This window comes from Artemia franciscana, unplaced genomic scaffold (assembly GCF_032884065.1).
Source record: "Artemia franciscana unplaced genomic scaffold, ASM3288406v1 PGA_scaffold_23, whole genome shotgun sequence".
NCBI classification, from domain to species: Eukaryota; Metazoa; Arthropoda; class Branchiopoda; order Anostraca; family Artemiidae; genus Artemia; species Artemia franciscana.
Window position 1 is genome coordinate 3,532,935 of NW_027062649.1, and position 13,681 is coordinate 3,546,615.

General features: G+C 36.3%; 1 protein-coding gene across 1 annotated transcript; it reads right to left on the reverse strand.

The window, feature by feature from the left end:
- Positions 1 to 10,762: 10,762 nt before the first annotated feature.
- LOC136041520 (tubulin-specific chaperone C-like) lies at positions 10,763 to 11,565 on the reverse strand. Its single transcript, XM_065726226.1, has 2 exons — positions 11,496 to 11,565; positions 10,763 to 11,409 (listed from the first exon to the last, which is right to left on the reverse strand). Exons 1-2 carry the CDS (start codon positions 11,563 to 11,565, stop codon positions 10,763 to 10,765), a joined length of 717 nt encoding a protein of 238 aa, XP_065582298.1.
- Between the last annotated feature and the right edge of the window lie 2,116 nt (positions 11,566 to 13,681).

A 13,681-nucleotide genomic window follows, 5' to 3' on the forward strand; every position in this document is an offset into this window, starting at 1 on the left:
GACACAATATCATTCCAAACATCAAATTTCATTAAGATCCAATCACCCGCTGATAAGTTAAAAACACTTCATTTTTTCTATTTTTTGCGAATTAACCGGGCCCCCACTCTCCCCCAGATGGTCAAATCAGGAAAACGACTATTTCTAATTTAATCTGGTCCGGTCCCTGATACGCTTGCCAAATTTCATCGTCCTAGCTTACCTGGAAGTGCCTAAAGTAGCAAAACCGGGACCGACAGACCGACAGAATTGGCGACTGCTATATGTCACTTGGTTAATACCAAGTGCCATAAAAACGAATGTATTCAAGCCGAAGTAGCTCAGTTATATAACTACCTGTGTTGGCGCAGTGGGTTTGACCTTAGCGTGGTAATACGGGACCCAGAGATCGAACCATGCTGCAGGAATGCACTACAGGGCCGACGCAAAGACCTTAGTAGTCAAGAAGCGTCGTTAATCCGATACAAATACGAATACAGTTGCTCAGCTGGTAAAGCGTTATGTTGCTGGTTCTAGGTCCGAGAGGTTCCAGGTTCGAACCTTGGCTTTAGCATTAATACAAAATAAAACTAAAAAGAAAAAAACTAAAAACTAATAAAAAAAACTAAAAAAACTAAAAACTGAAAAAGAAAAAAAACTAAAAAAAGGAAAAAACTGAGAAATGAAGAAAAAGAAAACTAAAAAAAAGTAGCTGAGTTGGTAAAGTATTATGTTCCAGGTTCTAGGTCCGAGAGGTTCCAGGTTCAAACCTTGGCTTTAGAATTAATACAAAAGAAGAAAAAAACACTAAAAAAGAAAAAAACTAAAAAAAATAAAATTTTTAGTTTTTTACCTTTTTTTTATTTTATTTTTTAGTTTTTTAGCTGTTTTAGTTTTTTTAGTATTTTCTTTTTAGTTTTTTTGTAGTTTTCACCTTTTTTACATTTTTTCTTCTTTTGTATTAATGCTAAAGCCAAGGGGACTAGCTGCCCTCCATTAATTTTGACTCTTAAAAAGGAAATAGAGCTTCAAATATTCAATCAAATAAGCCTCCTCTTAAGTTCACAAAGCCACCCCTTCTATAAAAATCTTATATGTTCCTGGGGCATAACTTACAACCCTTGTTCCCAGAATCAGGGTGTTATGTCAACCCTTAATGCCTTGTTATGTGACCTTTATACTGTTTTTCAACAAGTGGCTATTTCGAAATTTCCATCGGATGCATTTGGAAAAAATATACCGCAAGGGGAGGGGGCTAGTTGCCCTCTGATTATTTTGACTCTTAAAAAGGGCATTATAACTTCTGATTTCCAATCCAATGATCCCCCTCAGTAGTTCATATGACCACCTTTCCATTTAAATCTTATATGCCCTCGGGGCATAGCTTACAGCCCTTGCCCTGAGAGCTGTGGGGAGGGCTGTCATCTTCAAATACATAGTTACTGGACCTTTCAACTTCTTCCCTCTGTCACTTTCTACAATTAAAAAGATCACTTGTCTCTTTAATTTCCATCTGAATGAGCCACTTCTGAAGTTTCTACGACAACTCCTTCCATACGAAGTTCCCTGGTCTAAAAGAAAAGAAAAAAACAACAATACATTGCGCCCACATCGCTCTTCACTTAGGCAGTGCTATTATGCTGCCTATGATAAGAAGTTTTTTTCGAATTCCTAAAAAGCATTAGCGTAAAAAGTGAGATTTTAAGGAAGCCCCCCCCCCCCCACATAAATAATAATTTCTGTTCGTTTTAAGTTGTAATGCTGCTTCTAACTTTTTTTTATCTAATTAAATAGTTTGTTGTCACGAAATATACGTAAGAAGCGATGCGGCTCAATAGTAACCGGAACTTTAAGAAACTGAGTCTTGACAAGAGTAGATCCGTCAAAAAAATTGAATTTTGATGCTGAATAAAAATATATAAATTTAATTAAGTTTTATTAATTAGTTCATTAATTATTTAAAAAGCTTTAATGTGAAGAGCAAGCTGTTGACGAGGGACACAACCCCTAAACATACGGAATTATTTCTGTTTATTTTCAGTTTTAAAATTGCTCTGTACTTCTAATTTAAAAAACAGTGTTTTTTTAAATTAAAGACAGAATGGACAAATAGAGAACAGAGCCTCAATTAGTGATAGCGAAAAAGTTAAAGCAAAATAAAGTAGACAAAGTGTTGAAGGGCAAAATACATTAAAACACGAATTAAGGAGGCGTAAAGTGGAGGTTATGGATAAAACTACCGAAGATCTGGAAAATGCAGCAAGATAGTATAATACTAAAATACTGTGTTGTCATATTTAAAAGTTGAAAAAGAGTATTCAATATGGAATAATCCCAGTTAAAGACAGGAAAGAGTCCACAAGCAGCGACAGCGAAATTGTTAAAGCAATATAAAAAAGAGAAAGTAATGAAGTACAAAACACATTGAAACACGAACTAACAAAGTGGAGGTCATGGATAAATCTGGAAGATGCAGCCAGACGGCATAATACTAAAATGCTGCATTACCATGTTGAAAAAATGAGGAGTTTTCAACTCCACTCCTTGTGGTCCCAGGAAAGGGACCACAAGTATTGATAGCAAAAGTGTTAAAGCGATATAAAGTAGAGAAAGTATTGAAGCACAAAATACATTAAAACACAAATTAAAGAAGCGTGAATTGGATATCATGGTAAAATTGCCGATGATCAGGAAGATGCGGCAAGATGGCACATTACTAAAATACTGTATTGTCATGTTGAAAATTTGAGGAGGAGCATTCAATATGGACTTGCCCCAGTATGACATTGAACCCTTTTGGCTCTTATCTATAGGATTTAAAGAGATTCGTAAAGCTTTCAATTTCCCTTCTAATGAACATCCGGAAATATCCAGAGAGAATGGGGGGGAATTATCGGGAGGAATTTTCCGTGGGGGTGTATTATCCACGGGGTATTTTCAATGGGGTGGGTAGGTAACCGTCGACTCTCAGAAAACCCTTTATCAAAGAACATTCAATAAAGGCTTAAAATAGTAATAAAAGCTTATAAGATTTATGGGGATTTTCCCAATTGTCCTTAATTTAATCAGTTCTATGCTTCAACATTGTTTAATTTGGTAAAACCTGAATATAAACTTATAATCTCGATTGTAAAATATGCCATTTTCAATGGATTGTTACTTCCACTGACATTAGCTGTTATGCTTTATTACACACGTCACTCTATCAATAAATCCTACAGACAAACACCTTGTGACAGCCTAGTGGATGTGACTGGGCCTTTCAACTGAGAACGCTCTGGTTCGCTCCCTACTGTCACAAGGAAGGTTTGCTGATAAAATTCGTTGAATAATTTTTTTTTTTTGCAACAAATTTAGTAAACTTCGTTAGCAATAACCATGAGGTATTGTTAGGACCGTACTCGCACAAGAATTGAGCGATTTTTTCTTTGAAAATTTTAAAATTGCTGCCAAACATTTTATTTTTCCCCATAAGATAAGACATAGCAGAAAACTTCATAAGTAGCCTAAACTGAAAGAAGCAGAGTCTTGATAATAATGAACGCAAGAAACGAATCAAATTTTGATGCTTAGTTAAAATGTATAGAATTCCTCATGTTTAATGTGACCCATCAAAAGCTGCGTGACTGAAAAAATTTCCCTGATTTTCTAAAAAGGGGATAACTCCCCAAAAAGTCAATGGATCCTAATGAAAATCAGAAATTAAATAAAAAAAAAACAATTTTTTAACTGAAAAAAAGGACCGACATTAAAACTTAAAACGAGCAGAAATTAGCCCGTATATGAAAGGGGCTGTTCCCTCTTCAACGCCTCGCTTTTTACGCTAAAGTTTGACTCTTTCTCTCAAATCTTCTTTTTAATAAACAATCAAGAGAGATAAAACTCTACAAAAAGAAAACTTAAAACGAGACGATGGCCAGTAGAATTAAAAGACTAAAACAACGTGGATATTTCGCCTGTATAAAACAAGGCGTCTTCAGCACAAGATAGAAAATTAAAAGAAAACTAATCTAAAAACAAATAAAAACCACCACCAAATATAATAAATACAATTGTTGCTACTTATCCACGCAAGGAAAAGCAGCTATACGAGTTACTTCAATGAGAATCAAAGAGCAACTGAGGAAAAATTTATGAAAATTGAAACTTAGTTAATTATTCTGTTGCGAAATAATCCTCTTGTAAGCTAACATTGAATCAACTCTTTCTGGTCTAGTGGGTAATCTTGTCCCCTGGTGATTGTGTAAAATTCTAATTCCCCCATCGACTATTGGCTCATTTTTTAAAAGAATATCGTAAATTGGGTCAATTTTTAAATTCCCTGTGTCTCTATTTATTGAAGTATTAGCAAATATATGTTTTTTAATTTCTATAGCCTCCTTCGCCCACTGAGAAAAACCTCTATCATTAGAAATAGCTGTAGCCTCATCAAATTGTATAAAATGTTTAGGATAAAAGAATGTGTGTTCAGCTAGAGCCGAAACAAAAGTTTCGGGAGGCTTTCTTAGTTGTAGGGTTTTTTCTATTGAGTTGCGATGCTCAATAAATCTTTCAGTAAATTGTTGGTGAGTTCTACCAATTTAAATATCCGCGTTGTTTTAGTCTTTTAATTCTACTGGCCGTCGCCTCGTTTTAAGTTTTCTTTTTGTAGAGTTTTATCTCTCTTGATTGTTTATTGTCATGTCTGGCCAGTTCGGCTTAAGAACTTTCTACTTTTTAAAACAGTAAAAACTTTAGCGTAACGACCAGGGCGTTGAAGAGGGAACAGCCCCTTTCATATACGGGGTAGTTTCTGCTCATTTTAAAATTTAATGTCGCTCCTTACTTTCAGTTAAAAAAAACTTTTTTTTTTTAAATTTATAATTCGATAAGGTGCTGATTTTGTTTGTTTTATCTTGAAAATATAATGCTACACCCGTACTCTATAGTGTGTTTCTTCACTTGCTTGGTAAAAGTATATAGAATATATTACAACACTCTCATCTTTCAGCTTCTAAAGTGCTAACAAAAAACTCTTAACATCAGGATCCAATGTCGAGAAAATTGAATTCAGAACTGTTGTTAGATAATAGCAATTGTGGAATAATATTGATTTGGCTGTTGCTTTGATTCGAAGAACCTTGGCTTGAAATAATTATGTACGGGTATTTTTTATTATTATTTTTTATAACAAAATTCTTCCCTCGCCTCATACGTTAAATCCAATATTTTCAATAAAATGTTTAATTCTTTACTTTTCCAACGTCTAATTTAATCTTTTAATTAATCTTTTTAATTACAATTTAATCAATTTAATAATTACAATTACTCAATTTAATCTTTCCAACTACAAAGCAGTAAAAATTCTCATTGTGACGACGAGCTAAGTACTTTGGAATAAATTCACTTCCCATATCTAACAAATATGAGCATTTTGGAGCCACAAAATAGGGACCGGTACAAGGGAAGGGAGACCACTTTCATCAGTTGCTGATTTTTCCCAAAATTTCGGTCATGTTTCAGTCAAGTTATCAAACAAAATTTGTTTATTTACTATCCCCGCCCCCATGAAAAAAAAAATCTGCGACCGTGCCTGCCATAAAAGGTCAGCGGAGTTTTCCGTGCAGGATAATTATGAGGCGACTTCAACTGACAAACCGAACTGTAGATTCATTATCTGTCTAGCTGGGGTAAAAAAGATCAAAAGTTTTGGCAAATTGCTATTGTATTATAAATTTTGCTATTGCAAAGTTAACAATTCCAAAATCCAGTTTTAAAAAACTCGTTTTGTAAACTTTTTTGTTCCACTGATAGTTCTCAATCCAGTTTTAAGAATCTGGCTCGTCAGTGGAAAAGGAACATGACCAGTTTTTTTGCGTTTATTAGGGCATGTTGTTCAAATGTACAATTGCTTTTTTTCTATAAAATAAATGTTTTGCATAGTAACGTTTTTTGTTACTTGTATTATATAGGCACTACCTATAATTCTTCTAATATGTTTCTCTGACGCAAAATCCTAATTAAATATACCTAAATATGATAAAAATATAGTACTTTACAAACAAATTTAGACTATATACTTGCGTATTAGGGGGAGGGGGTAAAGTATAGAGGGTCTGAATGCCTAATGTGTTAGGTATAATTATTCTGCATTTTATGAAGCAAAAATTGTTTTCTAACTTATCATGTCACTTCTCTTTGTCTTGTCTCACGCTTATCTGAAAAAATGTAACGAAAAAAAAAACGGTTTTATTATGCGTCAATGAATGAACAACTTGGGCGATAGGGGCTATATCGTACAAGTACCCGTTTTTTAAAACTATATTTGAGGTACTTTTATGTGAAGTTCAAACTTCTATGTGAAGTTACTTTATCTGAACAGACTTATGTTTGTTTACATTTTTTTTGCAAATTGAATCACAAGTATCTTAAACTTTGTGTTTCCTCTGAAACAAGCAAATTTGCGGCAAGACAAGCCTACCGCCTGTTACTTATACCGAAAGGACGAAATACTTAAACCTCTGGACCCATTAGCACCAAACTCACCAAAGCCCGAAACCAGACTTTAAATTTAAGTTTTAATTTCCTTAAGAGTATTATAAACTCTCTTCAAAAATAGAAAAATTTGCACAGCTTCTGGCAGATTCAGGCGGGAGGGGAACCCTGGGTCTCCTAAGATGTAATTTTGACATCCTCATCCTTTGTTGTTTTTTTTCCCGACTTTCCCGACTTTTTCCGACTTTCGTCTTAGATTGGATTAATAAAACCGTCGGTCGGAACAAAAATAACATCAATAGTTTCTACAGGGATGGTAAGCCTTTACGGGATTGTTTATTAACATCTCAATCGTGTATTTCTCTTGGGTTATTGATTTGTCTACAATCAATCGAGGTCATTTTTATTTTAGGATCTGTCTCGCAGTTCAAATCTATTAATTCTACTATCGATGGCCAGAGCTGTGACAGAAATACTCTGTAAAAAAGTCAGTTACATACCCAGGAGGGCTTTCGAGTTTAGAGCCTCTAGATTTTAGAATTTCCATTTTTTCTAATAATATATACCTATGTTTCCAATTTTGCCGGATTCCCAAACCAATAATAAAAAAAAACAAGAGCTAAGATTTCATATGGCACTTGTGACAAGGCGAGAAGAGCTAAGAGCCGAGAGATCATAGGGTATGAGCTCTAAAAAAATTCTATTAATATATAGATTGATTTAAAAAGGAAAATAAGAGGCTTAATGCCGGTCAGGATTTAAAATAAGAGCTCTGAGTCACGATGTCCTTCTAAATATCAAAATTCATTAAGATCTGATCTCCCACTCGTAAGTTATAAACACCTAATTATTTCTAATTTTTCCTCTCCCTTTAGCACCCCAGATGGTTGAATCTGGGAAAACGACTTTATCAAGTCAAATTGTGCAGCTCCCTGACACGCCTACCAATTTTCATCGTCCTAGCATCCAGAAGCACCAAACTCACCAAATCACTGAACCCCTTCCCCCAACTCCCCCAAAGAGAGCGAATCCAGTACAATTCTGTCAATCATGTATCAAGGACATTTGTTTATTCTATCCACCAAGCTTCATCCCGATTCCTCCACTCCAAATGTTTTTCCAAGATTTCCACCTCAAACTCCCCCCAATGTCAAAATATCTGGTCAGGATTTGAAATAAGAGCTCTGAGACATGAATTCCTTCTAAAAATCAAATTTCTTTAAGATCCGATCATCTATTCGTAAGATAAAAATACCCCAATTTTCACGTTTTCCAAAAATTCCGGTTTCCCCCTCCAACTCCCCCCAATGTCGCAGGATCTGGTCGGAATTTAAAATTAGAACTTTAAAGCACAAGATCCTTCTAAATATCAAATTTCATTAAAATCTGGTCACCCTTTCGTAAGTTACAAATACCTCAAATTTCAAAATTACCCCCCCCCCCATTCCACCAAATAGAGCAGATCTGGTCCGGTTATGTCAGTCACGTATCTTAGACAGGTTTCTATTCTTCCCATCCAGTTTCATCCTTATCTCACCGCTTTAAGTATTTTCTAAGATTTCCGGTCCCCCCAACTCCCCCCCCCCCAATTACGCTTGATCTGGTTGAGATTTAAAATAAGAGATCTGAGTTACGAGGTCCTTCTAAATATGAAGTTTCATGAAGATCCGATCACTCCTTCGTAAGTTAAAAATACGTCTCTTTCTTATTTTTCAGAATTACCCCCCCCCTCCCAATAGAGCGGATCCGTTCCAATTATGTATATCACGTATGTAAGACTTCTGATTATGTTCCCTACCAAGTTTCATCCCGATCCCTCCAATCTAAGCGTTTTCCATGATTTTAGGTTCCCCCACCCCAAACTTCCCCCAATGTCACCAGATCCGGTCAGGATTTAAAATAATTGCTTTGAGACACGATATCCTTCTAAATATCAAATTTCATTGAGATCCGATCACCCGTTCGTAAGTTAAAAATACCTCATTTTTTCTAATTTTTCAGAATTAACCCCTCCCCCAACTACCCCAAAGAGAGCGGATCCATTCCGTTTATGTCAATAATGTATCCAGGACTTGTGCTTATTTTTTCCTTCAAGTTTCATCCCGATTCCTCCACTCTAAGTGTTTTCCAAGTTTTAGGTTTCCCCCTCCCAACTCCCCCCCAATATCATCAGATCTGGTCGGGTTTAAAATAAGGGCTCTGAGCCACGATATCCTTCTAAATATCAAATTTCATTGAGATCCGATCACTCGTTCGTAAGTTAAAAATACCTCATTTTTTCTAATTTTTCAGAAATACCCCCCCCCCCCCAACTACCCCAAAGAGAGCGGATCCGTTCCGTTTATGTCAACCATGTATCTAGGACTTGTGTTTATTTTTCCCACCAAGTTTCATCCCGATTCCTCCACTTTAAGTGTTTTCCAAGTTTTAGATTTCCCCCTCCCCCCCCAATGTCACCAGATCTGGTCAAGCTTCAAAATGAGAGCTCTAAGACACGATATCCTTCTAAACATCAAATTTCACTGAGATCCGATCCATGTTTAGAAGGAGTAAGTTAAAAATACCTCATTTTTCCTAATTTTTCAGAATTACCCCCCCCCCCCCAACTACCCCAAAGAGAGCGAACCCGTTCCAACTATGTCAATCGTGTATCTGGGACTTGTGCTTATTTATCCCATCAAGTTTCATCCTGATCCCTCCACTTTAAGTGTTTTCCAAGTTTTAGATTTCCCCCTCCCAACTCCCCCCCCCCAATGTCACCAGATCCGGTCAAGCTTCAAAATGAGAGCTCTAAAACACGATATCCTTCTAAACATCAAATTTCACTGAGATCCGATCCATGTTTAGAAGGAGTAAGTTAAAAATACCTCATTTTTCCTAATTTTTCAGAATTACCCCCCCCCCCCCCAACTACCCCAAAGAGAGCGAACCCGTTCCAACTATGTCAATCATGTATCTCGGACTTGTGCTTATTTATCCCATCAAGTTTCATCCTGATCCCTCCACTCTAAGTGTTTTCCAAGATTTTAGGTTCCCCCCTCCAACTCCCCCCAATGTCATCAGATCCGGTCGGGATTTAAAATAAGAGCTCTGAGACACAATTAAATTCCAAACATCAAATTTCATTAAGATCCCATCACCCGCTCACAAGTTAAAAATACTTCATTTTTTCTATTTTTTCCGAATTAACCGGCCCCCACTCCCCCCTCCAGATGGTCAAATTGGGAAAACGACTATTTCTAATTTAAGCTGTCATGTCCCTGATAGGCCTGCCAAATTTCATCGTCCTAGATTACCTGGAAGTGCCTAAAGTAGCAAAACCAGGACCGACAGACAGACAGACAGACTGACAGAATTGGCGATTGCTATATGTCACTTGGTTAATACCAAGTGCCATAAAAAATACATACCTGGCCAGCACCTATTATATTCTTCACCTATTAGACCGCACACAGTCGGTACAAGTTGCATCTGGTAAAAAGAATACTAATCAACTACTTTAATACAATGTAGCATTGAATTACTTTTAATATAATGTAACATATCAGAGGCAAGCACAAATGTAGAGGGAAGGACTCGGACCCCAACTTATTTCCTTCAAAAATCTTTGAAGAAAATCAAACCTCAATACTTAACTATAGGCTAATTCAATAGTTTTTCATTGCATTAAATCCCCTCCACCTTTAAAAAATTCCCATATTTGTGTCTGACTGCTATGTTTTATTAAATAGTTTTGATTAGTTATAGACACTCCCACTGGGCAACTTTTGGGGATGCACCAATGTCCTGATATTGCAAATTGGTAGCTGAGAATACTACTACTAAGAAATCACTCCAGCAACAAAACGCCCAAGGCAAATAAAACTATCAATAATTCTCCACCATCTCAACCTATTTAAGCCTCCCTCAGTACACCCTCCCAAGAAATTTCCATTCCGCTTAAATCTTTCCTTAGAATATCCTGCAGTCCCATTCGAGAATCAGCCACTTTTCGTTTGCCCTTAGAGGGTTTTCCAACAAGGATAATTTCTGCGAATCTATCACTCTTGACCCATCAACTTATTACATTTCAGAGATAAAAAAAAAAAAAAAATCCGTAACAATTAAAAATTCTAAACAAATCAGAGTTTGATTTCGTATTCCAAGTCGTTACTCGAATCGGGCAAATAAGCACGTCCCTAGCGAGGAAACACTAAATAGTACAACTTATACTTATTAACAGATGTATTATTCCATGTATTTTTACCAGGATTAAATATTTAGCTCTTCAACCATTTTTGGACTGACTTAAAAGAGACGAATTAGGAGATTAACCCTTACTCAGCCAATTGAAATCATCTACTTTTTTATGACTTTCTGGATCAAACTTAAATCCACGCACATCAAATTTATCAGTCTCAGAATATTTAAGTGGCAAAGGACCAAAGCGAATCTTGCTACAATCCTCTATGATAGCACGACTGTTGACATGAAGAGAGACATCACAATCTGTTGAAGCATGCATTCGCAATTGCTGACAAGAAAGATAGAACTGGCAGTTCTTACAATCGCGGATGAAAATTGATGTTTTCACTGGTGATGCAACTATCACAGAATTTGATAAATTTATAAGATGAACAGTTCCAGGTATTTCGTTTATCGTTATTGTAGCATTTTTGCAATCTTTAATAAGAACATCCTCATCCTTACAGTTCAATATAGTTTTTTGGTCATTCTGGAGTCCCTCAAGGACGAATTTGGGAACTGTGTTTATATCTTGTTCAATATTTCTTTCTATTTTTGCAGTCTCTCTCTTCAGCAACTCCCTATCTACGACAACTTTCTTTAAATCACTTTCGACTGCGTTGCGGCGAAATCCAAACTTTTTAGGTTTCACATCAATGGCTTGGGTAAGATCAGCACTATACTTCTGGAGGTTGGACTGTATTTTACACCTCTCGTAAGATTGCAATACCACTAAGGACTCATTTAATATACGGCTAACTTCACTAATGTTTTATTTAATTAATTCAATATCTTCCTCGGCTTTTTTTTCTTGATACTTTTTAATAGTTCCTCTACTTCATCTTGAATTCCACCTTCCTGAGATAAGATTTTTTCTATTTCACTCATGTCATCAAGTATATAAGATTTAAATGGAAAATTAATCTAATCTTTCTTCATTCTCCAGATGGGATCTCCTTCTGTGGTTTTTTTAATTGCGTTCATTAAATCTTTATTTCGCTTCTTTTCTTCTGATTCTGTATGTCCCCCTTCAACTCGTCTCAGCTCCTGAAAAAGGAATTAAAATTTAAAGCTAATAAACTACCATCCCCTAGGAGTGACTTTAAAAAGTCAATGGATAACGCAGCTTAGCCTTTCTTCCCTTTAATATTGGAGGTTTCAAGATACTGAGACTGAATAAAAGCTTAAGCAAAGCTGCCTATTATAATAACGTAGTAGCATATTATCTACGTGGGTCCTGTCCTTGTATTAGTAGAATAGTACATTTGGCTTAGCGTACATGATTTGAGCACCCTAATTATTTTTTTTAGATAAATAAATGAATTTGTGGTGGTTTTGAGACTTCAGAATGAGAAAAAAGATTAAAAAATCCTTAGTAGGCTAATTTGCTTAGACTAGGAATAAATAAGGGTGAAAAGGTGATGTTAAGTAACGAAAAAATAAAAAAGACTTGGAGCATCCTACAAAATGTTGAACATAAACACCAAAGCAGATCTTCCGGGTTACCACTTGCTTTGCTATGGAATCCAAAAATAATTGCAGTTGCTTTTGAGGCAAGTAATGGGAATACAAATTCTACCCAGTTAGTCTCCTATACAAACCCAATAAATTATAGTAACAAGATATACTAGCGCCTAAAGTTAAGAGCAGAGTAAAGCGGCTACAGGAGCCAACAGTAATATCAATCTATTTGTGGTAAATAATAGGAATAAAAATCCCATCGAATTAGCCCCCTATAGCTGATTGTAAAATGATACATTTGTTCTAAAATTAAGAAGCTATTATCCCACTTTTGTCGCCGTAGAGTTCGAATTTCTCCTGAGGAATGGGCTCGAACTTGGTGCAAAAAGAGGGTATTTTTTTCAGAAATCTCAAAGATATTTCAGAGCTGAATCTTAAGTTCATTAGAGACTGACCCACTTTCAGGTTTCACCTGAAAGAAGCCTGGGCAACGAGGCCTCACGTATTTGGGCCTGTGATAGGTTTTAAACTGAGCTAAGGTTAATAGAAAACTGACGAGAACGGTAAATTGAGTTTATAATAGGGGGAACAACAAAAGTTACCAATTTTTAAAGAAAATCCTGATGCAAATCGAAAAAAACAAATTATTCGTTAGCATAATTAAGAAAAACATTTACAATACATTAAAAAAAAGAAAATAAAAGACCATTGCTATCGGAAGACAACAAAATTTTTTAATTTTTGAGATTTTTTTTTGATTAGCCATACAATCGTTGAATCGTTATGATTATAAAGCTATTATGTTGCTAGAAAGAGTCTAATGTTACATAAATTTAGCCATGTATAGATTATAGTAAGGTTACACCATAGTTATAACAAAAAATTACATTCAATTCCCCGACCCGGGGTCTCACCTCTAGCCTACTAGCTCTCACAAAAATATTTAGAAATAGTTTATTATCAAGGAGGCACACTCGTGCCTCTATAAAGAGGCGACACACGACAATGTTAAGCGATCTTCGGTTCCAGTGGTCGCAGAGGGATGGGGAGGGATGCATTTCGTAGCCCGAGCTCCAACTAAGAAACCTGAAAAATTTCATCCCCCTCCAACTTTTCCTTCATGGGGAAAATCTGGCCGAAAGTTTCGACCCGTCAACCCCAGCCCCCCTTTAACGTTGTTCGATCGGGCTGAAATTCACAAGTTAAGGTCCCCTAGGGCCCAGGAGCGTATCCGCGAAATTTCAGCTCGATCCGATAACTCCTTTCCTGTTTTCCAGAAACCACGCATAGCCACTTAAAATTCATGTTCTTTTTTTTTCTAGACGCCTACAGGTCACATCCGACATCGGATCTGGGTGTACGAAGACTCATTCGATGCGGAATTCTCCGAGTAATTTTCCTGGACAGTTTCGTAGGAAAATCTGAACCCCCCGAAAGTTTCGACCCTCCAACCCCCCCCCCCCTTTTAACGTTGTCTGATCGGGCTGAAATTCACAAGTTAAGGTCCCCTACATCCCAGGAGCTTATCAGCGAAATTTCAGCT

Coding starts and splice junctions, on each gene's coding strand:
- LOC136041520 (XM_065726226.1), bottom strand. CDS start 11,565: ATGAGTGAAATAGAAAAAATCTTATCTCAGGAAGGTGGAATTCAAGAT. Junction 11,410..11,495: donor AGTAGAGGAACTATTAAAAA/GTATCAAGAAAA, acceptor ATGAGTCCTTAG/TGGTATTGCAATCTTACGAG.